The sequence below is a fragment of the Lissotriton vulgaris genome, chromosome 1_1, assembly GCF_964263255.1.
Source record: "Lissotriton vulgaris chromosome 1_1, aLisVul1.2, whole genome shotgun sequence".
NCBI classification, from domain to species: Eukaryota; Metazoa; Chordata; class Amphibia; order Caudata; family Salamandridae; genus Lissotriton; species Lissotriton vulgaris.
In genome coordinates, this window is record NC_141685.1 from 533547928 (window position 1) to 533562971 (window position 15044).

The 15044-nt window shown below is 42.3% G+C and overlaps 1 protein-coding gene across 1 annotated transcript in view; it reads right to left on the minus strand.

Moving 5' to 3' along the window:
- Window positions 1-5370, minus strand: part of FNDC7 (fibronectin type III domain containing 7) — a 36099-nt gene extending 30729 nt beyond the window's left edge. The window contains exons 1-4 of the mRNA XM_086936314.1: window positions 5188-5370; window positions 4688-4706; window positions 3468-3728; window positions 1047-1301 (exon numbers count right to left, since the gene is read on the minus strand). Coding sequence (XP_086792440.1) covers window positions 1047-1301; window positions 3468-3728; window positions 4688-4706; window positions 5188-5250 — 598 coding nt within the window. The 5' untranslated portion in view covers window positions 5251-5370. The remainder of the gene's footprint in view (window positions 1-1046; window positions 1302-3467; window positions 3729-4687; window positions 4707-5187) is intronic.
- Between the last annotated feature and the right edge of the window lie 9674 nt (window positions 5371-15044).

A 15044-nucleotide genomic window follows, 5' to 3' on the forward strand; every position in this document is an offset into this window, starting at 1 on the left:
TGACCCTGAGTGAGAAAGTGAGCGAGAAAGTAAGTGTTGTGGGTGAGTAAGTGAATCAATAAGTGAGTTTATGGATGAAAAAGTGAGTGAATTAGCTGCACCTTCACATTCAAGCCTCATCCTCCGCAAGAAGCTGGAGACCTGGCTCTTAGAGTAATCACTTTAGGCCCTAGGCGTGAGTACATTCACATGTTCAGTGCCAGGATACCCTCCTGGATGAGTGGGCGCTTTAGAGATCTACACAACATACCAATGACTAAGCGAGTCTGTGAATCAGTGAGTAATTGTGTGCGCCAGGAAGAGAATGAAGGAGTGAGCCAATAAGTGAAACTGCCTGTGAGTGTATGAGTAAGTGAGTCTGGGAGTAAATCGATGAGTGAGTCAAGGAGCAAAAGACTAAGTGGTTGGGTGGGTCTGTAGCGAGTTAAGGGGTGAGTCAATGGGTGAAAGAGATAGTGAGTAGGTGAGCGAGTCAAAAAGTGAGTGGGTGAACATATGAGTTACTGAGCAAGTTACTGGGTGGAAGAATACATGAGTTAAAGGATGATTGAGTGAGCTAAGGGCTGATCTATGAATGAAAGAGTAAATGAATGTGGAGTGAGTCAATGGGTGAAAAAAGTGTGAGTGGGTCAGGAAGTGAGTCATGGAGTGAATGAATGAGCCCGGAGTATATAACTGATCAAGTGAGTTTGTGAGTAAGCGAGTGGGTGAGTGCGGAAAGAGAGTGAGTAATGAGTCAAAGAGTGAGTAAAGGAGTGAGTTAATGGGTGAAAGAGTGAGTGTGCCCTTGAATAAGTGAGTGAGTCAGTAAATGTTTAAGTAAGTGAGTCACGAAATTAATGAATGAACCAAAGAGTGCATTACAGAGTGAATGCGTGGGCAAGTATTCAATGAGGTGGGTGTCTTTGGGGATCCTGAGCCTCAGTGAGAAAGACATTTCTCACAAAATAACTTTTTGGGGGAAAGAGTTGTCAGTTAAATTCACACTATTAGATTAATTAGACAGAGTGTAAAATAACTGCAGTTGACTGAAGAGAATACGTTACCTGTCTGCGTGTACTTAGGACGGGATGGCTGGCTCATCCCTGCAGAGTTTATAGACCGGATGGTCATTTTGTAAAGGACGGCGGGATCGAGCCCGGTCACGGTCCCTGGTGAGTTAGGGACGGTGGTCTCATAGAACAAGGGTCCATTGCGGGCTGTGACGAGGTAGCTACTGGCGCCAGGGACGGCCGCCCACTCCACGGTGATACTTTGGCTCAGCTTGGAGTAGGCCTGGTCAATAACAGGTATCTCAGGAGCTGTGGAAAGAAAGACGTAGAGAACATAATGAACCCTCCTTCCTCGAGTTATCCTGTGTTCATACAAGGGATCACTGATTTCAATTACACAACACATATTTTAAGACAGTTTTACTGTAGAAACTTCCATTTATCACGTACACCCAGTAGTTTTATTGAACCAGTAATATTGAATGATGAATGGTATTGGTTATTCCACTAAGGCTGCTCTATCCCTATTGGCACATGTCATCAGATCTCATTATGAATGCTAAGACCCCTCATGTATCTTTGCTGTCATGCATGGCATTTGAACGTCATCAACGTGGTATAGAGACTGACAGTGTTTACACTTTATACACTTCTGGTGGTTCAAGGGTGCTCAAAGATCCATTCTTGCACTAATAAAGCCCTTACAGGCAGCTCTATAATTAAAAAAAAGGACTCTCAAAGGATGAGCTGGGCAGGCATGGTCCCAGAACCCTCCCCCTTCACAGGAAGACTGGGTGCATGCAGATGCCAGTGATGTGTAAATCTCTAATGGGTGACATGCAGCATGGTCTGATTGGACCCTACATGAGAGACATCTTTAGAAAGTCGCTCCAACAATTCAAAAGAAGACCGTGACGCAGTGGCATAGTTTCACTACATTCACAGGGGTGGCGAGAGCGGCACGTGATAAGACTCACTGATGTCACACAAAGGTGACGTCACATGATATTTGACCCCTTGACACGTCATGCTACTTTTTACCAGATAATATTTATTGAATACCCAGTCCCAAGCGTGCTAAACACACAGTGACTGTAATAGGTGCATGCACTAGAACAGCGACAGCAGAGATGTACGCTCTCTAACTTGCAATAGTTAGGATTGCTACAATCACAGTTGTTGCAAAGCAGCCTGTATGAAATGCAATCAGGACCACCTGCTACCTCTTGCTGCCCCTGATTAGCTAAGGCATTGCATTTGCAAAAAGTTACTCGCCTGCCTTATGGGTATCTATGGTCAAAATGCTTTATCATTATGAGGCAACTAGAGAGAAGCATCCATCCCATTATTAATGGTGCTGATATGATCAGGAGCATCGGTTGTGGCTCCCTGGACCGGAAGTGCAAAGTCCAAACAGTTAATGACACATCAGTGCTGCCCTCCTACACAAGGTTTGAGGAGCAGCCGTCCACATCAGACTGCAGTCATTTGGCACAATGAAGGCTACAATTCCAAAAGATTTTTCCACAGGTAAATGTAATTTATGCGTGGAAAAGCTTCCACCTCCATGTACAATACATTTTTCTGCTTCATAGAGGTACGGCCTGGGGGCATTGCATACAGAAGTGTCACGAGTGTGGAAAGTTATAATGGTTTGAAGGATTTTTCACACTCAAAGGTGACCCCTGAAAAATGTTTAGTAGGTGGAAGTAGAGGAATGTCAGGTAAAGGAAACGCAATGAAAAAGAGAAGAGCAACTATAGGGGATATCTTTGTGTGCATTCACAAACACTCCTCACACTTATTCTCACTTCTGAACTTACACCTTAATGAATCAGGCATTAATAGAGCAGAAAGTTATGGACATTTTACAGAACCCCCACCCCATTTTTTTGTGATATAAGTTTATACCAGTACTTCTAAGGAAGCATGGTTCAATTTGTGAGTTGGGCCCTGTGGAATCTTCCTCAATTGTGTTATGTGTAGTGTGCACTTGAATTTGATCATGGACCGTATTCCACAAAAAGCACTCGACCCACCCCAGTCAGCAGCACGTTTTTGCCCTTCACAAAATCTCACGTACATATTGAATATAAATGAATAAGTATATGATCAAGCAGCTTTCTGTGTCACGCGCTTATGTACATGCTTCACATGTCAAACCAAAACTTTGTTTGTGGCATGCTATCAGTGATCCTGATGTGCACTTTACACAGGTGCATTATCAATACAGCGTAAACTTTTCCATAATGTTCACGTATTAATCGCTTTCGACCTCAGCACAGGCAGGTGGGCCCACTCCATCCTCACCCACAGCCATGGCATAGTGCCAACCGCTAAGATGTAGTCCCAGCTTGAACCCCCTGCCCACTACATCCATTAATTCATATCATAGGTATATGCCACCTTTTAAGGGTGAGATGGGTGATGTGGTAGGCATTAAGGATACAAGAGAGTGAATTAGACAGCTCGTACCTGTGTGCCCTACTATGGTCCCCTCAGCCAGTGTGACTCCATTGCTGTCAAAGGCTTCCACGGTGACGTCATATAACGTGTCTGGCACCAGGGTGTTGAGGGTCCCAATGCTGACAGCACTGTTGAACACGGCAAAGGCTGGCGGGGTGATCACAGAGCTAACAGGGGTGGCCGTCACCCTGTAGTAAGAAGTGCCTGCAATCTTGGTCCATTGGACGTAGAAGCTTCTCTCCGTCAGTTGAAAAATGGACACGTCGATAGCTGAGGTTTACAACAAACAAACAAAGCACAATTTATCAGCGAAGTGTGGCATCTGGCTGCAGCATTTCAAAGCAAACTATGTCGAAAAATACATTTCATGCACTGAGATCATCAAGCGAAATGCACCGAAAATGTACATTCATTAGTAACTCCACACCAAGCTCTTTAAAAAAAAGCAGAAAGAGAGGTAATTTAGAGAGCCTTTTAGTAACCCCGTACTTTATAAATACCACAAATAAATACATTATTGAAAGGTACTGGAGCATATCTATTTTTCAAAAGTGAGGTCCCCATGTTTTTTTTAAGTTAGATTTTATTGAAGATATGAAAAGGGGGAAAATGGGGTACAAATGAAGAAACAGAAAAATGTATATGGCAATAAGATATAACTTAAGGCCCCATGTTTAGACTTGAGCCTCGAGATGGATGGAGATGTCTTAACCTGTCTTGTGAGCTCAGCGCAATCTTCTCTGAAGACCTCATTTCATAAGGCTGCAAGTTAATATTAATGACATACTTTCAAGACTCGAGGTACCCCTCCCGCAGAAGTAACCCAGGGAAGACGTGCGTACATTAAATTCTTTAAGCAGCAACGAGATTCTAGTATTGATCAAATACAGCTTTTCCAAGTTCAATACTGCAATTATCACAGTCTTAGAAACAGATAGATAGATAGATAGATAGATAGATAGATAGATAGATAGATAGATAGATAGATAGATAGATAGATAGATAGATAGATAGATAGATAATTAATATACAGGCATACTTTTATATATGATCCCACCCTCATCTCATCATTTAATTTATAGATATTTGTGCGGAGGAATCGATGACAACGGTATTGGAAAGCACAATACTTTGATCCAAATATCTACTTGTAGTTCATTTTAATCAATGAAAAACTTGTGGTCATGTGAGTGTCAACTGCATATGAAACAAACAAAAATATATTTTACCTGCGCTCTGGGAAGCAGCCTGGAAAAAAGTAAGATTTACATTTTTAAAATCACAATGAGTAACACATTTCCATGCCAGAGAAGCAGATAAACGTGCAATTTAAATTGAAAAAAAAAAGATTAAATTCCTCTTTGAATTGCCTCTGCCTCGCTCATGCACTGGCCCTTCCCAGACCTGCCCTTGACCTGCGCTCGCGACCGTACAGGGCGGAATGCAGGTCATGTTTCTCGGCCGGCGCGCGCTGAGCCTGGCTGCTGACACACCGTGGGCCGCGCGCCGCTGCTGACAGGCTCTGAAGGTCATGACCTCTGTGCCTTGTCTCTGTGGCATGGAAGACCCGTCACGCAGAAAGAGCACAGCGCAGACTTCTGACTAGAAACGAGCTGAACAATGGAAGAGCTGACAGGAGGCAGGCACGAACAATCTTAACAGAGGGTGGGGCTGTGGAAATATAAAGTCTAACTGAGGGAGGTCGATTTAAAAACATGCTAGGACTTACCTTCTGAGCACATGTGAAGAAAACCCCCACCAGAACGAAGAACCGGACGCTTCCTATCTCCATCTTGACCTGCGCTGCTATTATTCGTCGAGTAACATGTGCCCACAGCAGACAAGCTGGTATCTCCAATGGCTTATTTCTGAAGCTGGGATCGCCTTACTAACTACACTGCAGCGCTGCTAAAACACATCCCTTCCCTTCTGATAGTGAAAATAAATACCTGCTGCTGGCCACACCCTACAGCCGAGGGGGCGGCCTACAAAAAGGGAGCGCTGCAGAGGTAGGAAGGAGCATGCTGCCCTTTTCACTCAGGACAAAGAGTGCAGAAAGGGGCCAAACTAAAAGGAAAAAGTGTTAATTTAGGTTAGGTCTCGTTTGCCATTTCAGTAAGTTTTGGTATGAAAGGCTTTCAACCTCCTCGGGTAGTAGGCATAGGCGCAGAAATTAGGGACCCCACCCCTGGGGGTGCATTAGCTGGAGTTTAGAGGTTGAATGAGCAATAAAGATGTTTTACAATTTTTTGTTGATGTTGTAACATTTGCTGCGCGTTTACAAAGATCAAATGTCAGACTTCGTCTTCTGAAAAACAGCTGCCTATTCGTGTACTTTTATTTATCTGACTGCAAAGTGAGAGGATGTTTAGTAAAAAAAATGATCCAGGTGCCAGTCCTGCTGGGGTATTGGAAGCAAATGGAAATGCCGTGGGATGCTGTTTGGTTTCTAATGCACGACATTTAAATATCAGTCAATGAGCTATACACATATTTCAAATTATGTAAGCATTCAGTAAAGCACAAATGAAGCACTTTTTTGTAATTCTGAAGTGTGATAGAAACAAAGATTTTGGTAGGATCGAAACAAAATCAAGACACTTTACTTGGTAATGCACAAATGCTAAATATTTGCTGAAACCCGATTTTCACACATTATACTTTATGCGCTAATTAGTCTTTGCAAATTTAGTGCCATTTCAACTGAAAATGTACTAGCAGTAAATGAGAGTGCCATGCCTCACCAGTGCTGCAAAATGCACCAACAACTCAGTGGCGGCTCCTCTGCTAAGGCGGAGGAGCGTCGCCTCACTGCTATTTTGCAGTGGAAAACAGAGAAAATAAAATGATAATAACTTGTGTTAGCATTTTATTTTCTCTTACTTCCACCCACAGTTTTGCATGAGGGGGCGGGGGAGTAGAGGAGTGTTTGTACCCTCCTAAAGCGTGCTATGACTGCTTGGGCGGCCCTCTCAGGCCACCCATAACAGTCATGTGCACTTCGCATGTTCTCCATGCCGGCTGCATCGCAGCCTATGTGGAAAACAGTCAGCGGCTGAGTGCCAAAAAAAGGTGCTCAGACCAATCACAGCAGTGTTGTTATTGGCTGACTGGAAGCCTGGGTGTGCTTCCTTTGGCTCTCTCAGCAATGGAGGACTACAGAGGAGGGAAGGGCAAGGAAGCGGCGAAAAGGTAAGTTTTTAATGTAATTTTTTCCTAGCCGCTTCCCCCGTTTCCTCCCGTCCTTTCGCATCATCCCCCCTACTTCACTCATCCCCCCCCCCCTCGCGTCCCCGCAGCTCTGATCGGTGCCGGCCGCACCTGCACCAACTGCCCTTTCCTCTCTCCTGGCTGAATGGGCTTCTTGCCTCATTTGCTATACTTATTCTTTTAAGAGGCTTAGATTTTTCACAATCCCCATGACTTCAGTGATATAACATTAATGCAGCACCCCATTCTGAAAATTGTTTCCGTACCACTGATAGTAGGGTCAAGATGTTATTAAGTCACATGAAGCAGTGGTTCAAAAACAGTTTTTCACACCAAAGCAAGTTATTTTTAAGACTATGTCATAATTCATGTGAGAAAGAGATTTCATCCATTCGGAGGCCTATATTCAGGCCTTCAGTTCATTTGGATATTGACAGTCCCTAACCGCTCTACAGAATTTCACCTTTCGCCATTGTTTAATGAAACTCTTTTCGTCCCTCCTTGTTGTCTCTTCCCTTATCCTCCCTCTCTCACCTACCCTGCCCCCTCCACTACTTTTCTCTCTCCTTTCTCTCCTCTCCTAATTGTATTGCCTATTTCTTGGGATTTATTGTGTTATTGTTGAATTTTTTCTGTTACATTGTTGATTCTCATGTAAAGCGCTCTGATACCTCCGGGTCTAGTCAGCGCTATATAAACTTTTTAAATAAATAAAATAAACTGTACCTTGCTGGCAACAGCTTCAGACATCTGACATATATAGTCAGAATTTGCTCTTAACAAAATGCAACCTGATTTTCTAAAAACAAAACATATACTTTTAATGAAATACTTTTTCTTCTTTTTAAAAGTATAGAACTGTATTCCACTTACTGCTACCTAAAAACATATTCCTGTTTGGAAAATCTGCTCTTTTCATGCTAACTGTTCAAAAATAAACATACAATATAACAATATAACAAGCAACATTCATACTATATTCCTATTTTGCCATCTTAGGGTTCTGGTGACATGCACAATGTGTGATACATGCAATCTCGAGGTCATCTCTTACTTCGTGAAGTGGCCTGTGAAGGTGTCATAGGTTGGGTGAGATGTGGTCAGATTTCTTCACAAGAGCAACTAATTGATCAACCGCTTGCAGGGGTGTGGTAGTGAATTTGTGAAGGTTGAAAGTATGGCTTTTCCACCATCTAGATGAGTGAGTACAGGAGCTTGACCTGCGGTTCTAATGTCAGGAAGTGGGATGGACGGTTTCAGTGTTCTGAGTAGGTAGATTTTATAGGATGACGATTTTGTTAGTTTATTGATGTGGTCGTTTAGGATGAGGTTATTAGGATAGATCATTGCGGCACACTATAATTCACCAGATATGAATGCGATTCAAAAACATTGAATTACACAAATTGAGATATTGAAGAGAGAAAAGATTCAAAAGAGGTCAGAAGAGTTCCTCCTATTCCCGTTCTAGACTTGAGGAGCCAATGGAGTGATTTGTGGCCTAATGCATTGAACACTGCACCGCAAATGTATCCATTTTATCAAATGCATAAACTGGAAACCATCAGGTGCAAGCCTATACATGTACAAGTATATGCAAAATTAAATTTGTCAAAACAATATACAATTTCCCATAAAAGGACCTAATAAGGGGTAGGGAGACAAAATATCGAAATTTAAATATCGATATACAATAATATCGATGTTTTAATTTCGATGGTATAGAATATCGATGTCCAGAATATCGACAGACAGAATATCGTTTTTATGGTATGTATGTTACTAATATCGAAATTTAATAATATCGAAATTATGTTTAGTGTTTTGTATTTTATTATGTTGTTTATATGTTTGTTAAATATGTTATTAAATGTATGTTTGAAAATTAGTAATTTTGTTTACATTTTGCGTTTTAGTATCAGAGCGGGTTGTGGGTTTATAGGGGAATAGGGTGGGAAGTAATTTAATAATAATTAATTAATTAATACATATTTAAAAACATTTTTAAATAATAATTAATAGTTAATTAATTAATAATAATTAGTTAATTAAAATAATTAGAGTTAATGTGCTAATATAATTTATTTTTGTTATTGTCAATTAATAATGAATTGGTAATTAATTTATAATAATTAGTAATTACATTAATTAGAGTTAATGTGCAAATAAATAGAATTATTTGTTATTGGTAATTAATAATTAATTGGTAATTAATTAATATTAATTAGTTAATTACAATAATTAGAGTTAATGTGCTAATATATGTAATTTTTTAAAATTAATCTGGTTGATAGCTTTATTTCGATATGAAAAATATCATAAAAGCATTACATAAAGAGTAGCACATCGAAACAGAAAAGACTGTACAAGTTAAAAACCAGGTCAGATAAAAGTTCTATAAGCTGTACAACAATAAATTATTTAAAAAAGAATTAAATTGATATAGACAGTCTTTTTGAGCGGATCAACGATGCCCATTTGAGGAATTTAGATACGCCACAAACTATGGGGAAGGATGTATCGGTTAGTAAAATCCGTAAGGCCACCGTATACTGGTGAGTTCCCAATTGTCTACAGAAAGGTTTAAGCCAGTGTCTTCTTGGGCGGATGTAATCAGGGCATTCGAAAAAGAAATGAGCCACAGTTTCGGGCCTACTTATACATAGTGCGCAGTGCGGTGACAAATGCGCGGGCGTGTTCCATCGTGAGAGCAAGTCTCCTAGTGGCAAGGTGCCTACTCTGAATTTAATGTAAAGTGCCCGGTCAGCTGAGATTGTGATTAGATCCAGATATGGCTCATAAGCAACAACGTCTTTTATTTTCAAGTAGGCTGCGGTGGTATTGCAGTGACGTGGGTTGCTAATGAGCTGGGCAGAGACCCACTCCCAATACATTTTTTTCAGAGACGCTTTCGGCGGGGCAGATCGTGTAGTCCAACATGACCCCAGACCTAGCTCTCCCAGGAGGTTTTTAATGTCCCTTAGCCACTTTATCTTGTGCCAACCGACTGTTCCCATCACTTCTGACAACCCATCCGCATATGATTTCAGTTCTGGGACCCTCCACAAGCGAGCCCATAACAGAAGGGGCCGAAGGCGAGCCTGGTCCTTGATTGATTTTCAGCCCGCATCCAGGAGCACCGGCACTGTTGGAGTACTCAGCGGAATGGCCAGAAGGTCCTTCAGAAATTTGTTCTCGGCCTTGGATAGGGCTTCCACATTACCAAGGCCCCATAACTCAGCCCCGTAGAGAGATGCCGTGACAGCTTTAGCTTTGTAGATGTCGATTACTGGAGCCACACATTGCTTTGAAGAGTTACGGTACTCACTCAACAGAGCACCCCCCACCCTTTTATGGCTAAGGGTCATTTTAACAATGTGGGGTGACCAGCTCATGACATCACTCACGCGGATCCCTAGATAGTCAAATTCTGAGACTCTCTCCAGGGGAACAGAGTTCAGTACAGGAGGGCGACCAATCCTGCGTGATAGGTGCATGGTCAAATATTTGGTTTTGTCCACATTGATGGCAAGCCCTCTTTTTGAGCAGAAGACCTGAAAACGGTTCAAAAGTTTCTGGAGGCCCTGGGGAGTCTTTGAAATGAGGAGGGTGTCGTCCGCAAACAATAGGGTTGGAATCCTCACGCCCTCCAGGGAGGGGGCGTCTGCTGGTTCTTCAAGCAGGTGCTCTACCACACCATTCACGTACAGAGAAAATAGTGTGGGAGCTAGTACGCAACCCTGTCAGACGCCCCTTTTTACTGGGATCCTGTCGGTCTTTTCCCCGTTCCGTCCCCATCGCACCTGGGCGTAGTTGTCTTTATGTAGTTCAATGAGAAGCAGTAGAATATAGGGGGGCAGCCCAAGACCCTGTAAAACCCTCCAGAGTTCCTCCCTAGGAACTAGGTCAAAGGCAGTCTTTAGATCTATATAGTTTTAAAATTGTTAATTAATAATTAATTGGTAAATAAATAATAGTAATTATTTAATAAAATTAATTAGTAATTTTTATTCCTACGCTATCCAACGCTTCCCCTACTGTTGCACCCTCTGGTGTGGGAATAGTAATTTGTATACCTACGCTAGCCAACGCTTTCCCTACTGTTGCACCCTCTGGTGTGGGAATAGTAATTTTTACCCCTACGCTATCCAACGCTTTCCCTACTGTTGCACCCTCTGGAGTGGGAATAATAATTTTTACCCCTACGCTATCCAACCTTTTCCCTACTGTTGCACCCTCTGGTGTGGGAATAGTAATTTTTACCCCTACGCTATCCAACGCTTTCCCTACTGTTCCACCCTCTGGAGTGGGAATAGTAATTTTTACCCCTAGGCTATCCAACGTTTTCCCTACTGTTGCACCCTCTGGAGAAGGAATAGTAATTTTTACCCCTACGCTATCCAACCTTTTCCCTACTGTTGCACCCTCTGGAGTAGGAATAGTAATTTTTACCCCTACGCTATCCAACGCTTTCCCTACTGTTGCACCCTCTGGAGTGGGAATAGTAATTTTTACCCCTACGCTATCCAACGCTTTCCCTACTGTTGCACCCTCTGGAGTGGGAATAGTAATTTTTACCCCTACGCTATCCAACACTTTCCCTACTGTTGCACCCTCTGGAGTGGGAATAGTAATTTTTACCCCTACGCTATCCAACGCTTTCCCTACTGTTGCACCCTCTGGAGTGTGAATAGTAATTTTTACCCCTACGCTATCCAACCTTTTCCCTACTGTTGCACCCTCTGCAGTGGGAATAGTAATTTTTACCACTACGCTATCCAACCTTTTCCCTACTGTTGCACCCTCTGGAGTAGGAATAGTAATTTTTACTCCTACGCTATCCAATGCTTTCGCTACTGTTGCACCCTCTGGTGTGGGAATAGTAATTTTCCCCCCTACGCTATCTAACCTTTTCTCTACTGTTGCACCCTCTGGAGTAGGAATAGTAATTTAAACCCCTACGCCATCCAACGCTTTCCCTATTGTTGCACCTTCTGGTGTGGGAATAGTAATTTTTACCCCTACGCTATCCAACGCTTTCCCTACTGTTGCACCCTCTGGAGTGGGAATAGTAATTTAAACCCCTATGCTATCCAACGCTTTCCCTACTGTTGCACCCTCTGGAGAGGGAATAGTAATGTTTACCCCTACGCTATCCAACGCTTTCCCTACTGTTGCACCCTCTGGAGTGGGAATAGTAATTTTTCCCCCTACGCTATCCAACCTTTTCCCTACTGTTGCACCCTCTGGAGTGGGAATAGTAATTTTTACCCCTACGCTATCCAACCTTTTCCCTACTGTTGCACCCTCTGGAGTAGGAATAGTAATTTTTACTCCTACGCTATCCAACGCTTTCGCTACTGTTGCACCCTCTGGTGTGGGAATAGTAATTTTTACCCCTACGCTATCCAACGCTTTCCCTACTGTTCCACCCTCTGGAGTGGGAATAGTCATTTTTACCCCTACGCTATCCAACCTTTTCCCTACTGTTGCAACCTCTGGAGTAGGAATAGTAATTTTTGCCCCTACGCTATCCAACCTTTTCCCTACTGTTGCACCCTCTGGAGTAGGAATAGTAATTTTTACCCCTACGCTATCCAACACTTTCCCTACTGTTGCACCCTCTAGAGTGGGAATAGTAATTTTTACCCCTACGCTATCCAACGCTTTCCCTACTGTTGCACCCTCTGGAGTGGGAATAGTAACTTTTACCCCTACGCTATCCAACGCTTTCCCTACTGTTGCACCCTCTGGAGTGGGAATAGTAATTTAAACCCCTACGCTATCCAACGCTTTCCCTACTGTTGCAGCTTCTGGTGTGGAATAGGAATTTTTACCCCTACGCTATCCAACGCTTTCCCTACTGTTGCACCCTCTGGAGTGGGAATAGTAATTTAAACCCCTATGCTATCCAACGCTTTCCCTACTGTTGCACCCTCTGGAGTGGGAATAGTAATTTTTACCCCTACGCTATCCAACGCTTTCCCTACTGTTGCACCCTCTGGAGTGGAAATAGTAATTTTTACCCCTACGCTATCCAACCTTTTCCCTACTGTTGCACCCTCTGCAGTGGGAATAGTAATTTTTACCCCTACGCTATCCAACCTTTTCCCTACTGTTGCACCCTCTGCAGTGGGAATAGTAATTTTTACCCCTACGCTATCCAACCTTTTCCCTACTGTTGCACCCTCTGGAGTAGGAATAGTAATTTTTACTCCTACGCTATCCAACGCTTTCGCTACTGTTGCACCCTCTGGTGTGGGAATAGTAATTTTTACCCCTACGCTATCCAACGCTTTCCCTACTGTTCCACCCTCTGGAGTGGGAATAGTCATTTTTACACCTACGCTATCCAACCTTTTCCCTACTGTTCACCCTCTGGAGTAGGAATAGTAATTTTTACCCCTACGCTATCCAACCTTTTCCCTACTGTTGCACCCTCTGGAGTAGGAATAGTAATTTTTACCCCTACGCTATCCAACGCTTTCCCTACTGTTGCACCCTCTGGTGTGGGAATAGTAATTTTTACCCCTACGCTATCCAACGCTTTCCCTACAATTGCGCCCTCTGGAGTGGGAATAGTAATGTAAACCCCTACACTATCCAACGCTTTTACTACTGTTGCAATATGTGTAGTAAGTATATATATTATTTTAGATGTACACTTTTTAATTTATTTTAAATGTATATGTATTAGTTATTAATTTTTAAATATGTTTTAATGTTTTAATGTAATAATAGTAAAATTATATTTATTTTTAAATAATTTTAACATTATTATTAATACATAAAAAAACGATAGATTTGATTTCGATATTTTTGTACTACGATATTTTATTTCCGATATTTTTGTACTTACCTTTATGAAGATATAACTCCGATATTTTTGCTGTCGATATTTTTGTGTCAATATTTTTGTATGTAGATATTCTGTCTGCCGATAATATGTCAGACATTCCTAATAAGGATTATCACATTGCATAATCTTTAACTGCAACTGTTTGTCAGAGGGAGCACCTAACACTAAAACCTTTGCCTACTGAATTAACCTGTGGGATTCCGTGTAAGAAAATGTCTGTCTACAGCCTTTGACAAAATGCAATGAAAATCTATGTTTAAAGGCCTTTTGGTTTTAAAAAAAATCATTTTTCACAAAAGAACTGGTCAGGCTTACTCCCTTTGTAATTGCTTTTCATAATTCACATATAAGATTCATGGATCCCTATTGCTGATTATTGTTGCCATAGGCAAACATGGATCATGTGTTTGTACCATGACATAGGCCTTTCTCATGGATCGCCGTCTAACAGAGTCGCTTGACAACCACATGCAGACCTTAGCACCTGACCCAAACTTGGCGGCCAATAGTTATGACAACTCGATAAGGTCTGACATTAATCGACTGGCTCCTGAAAGAATAGTTAAACAACATAGGAATCAACCCTCTGCACCTTGGTACAACTCTGAGCTGAAAACCTCACAATCCAGATGTTGATGCTTAGAACGTGCATGGAGGGCGGAATATAGCATGGTGGGTAAAAATAACTATAACTGTGCATTAACCAAATATAAAGAAGCAATTGTAAGTCCCAAAAAGATCTACTATACTAGTAAAATAGAGGCGGCTAAAAACTCTGCCAGAGTACTCTCCAAGACCGTCACAGCCTTATCTAAGCTACAACAGGGGAACCTTTTTGCCCCCGATCAAGTTCTTTGCAATAAAATGGCTAGTTTCTTTCAGTTAAAGGTCCAAACAATATATGAGGAACTAGAGGGTCAGAGCTCCCGCCTTGCCATCTTGCATGCTCAATCAACGGAAGATGTTTCATCTACTACCAGCCACTTGACTAGCTTCTCGCCTCTAACAGTGGACATAGTCGATGACCTGCTGCAGGCCACTAAGTCCGGGTCCCCATCAGACCCCTGTCCCCCATCATTCATGGGGTCTCGGGTAAAGGTAGTATTTTACTAGCCCCCCTCCTGAATAATGTTATCAGGACAGGTGATTTTCCAGTTTCCTGGAAGAAAGCCTTTATCAGACCCATCCTAAAGAAACCTTCCCTCGTCCCATTCGAAGTAAAAAACTACCAGACGATTTTCTGTCTACCCTTAGCGTCCAAAATATTGGAAAAAGCCATCAACTCAGATCTAACAGGCTATCTGGAGACCAACCACCATCTAGTTTCCACTCAGCAGGGCTTTCGATTGTACCACTCTGCGGAGTCAGCACTAATCATGGCGACTGAGGAAATCCGTTGGCGAATGGCTGGTGGTGGCAGAGCCGTCCTAATCCTACTTGACCTATCAGCTGCGTTCGGCACGGTTAATCATAACTGTACTTACACAACGGCTGAAGGCAATAGGAATTAAGGACTC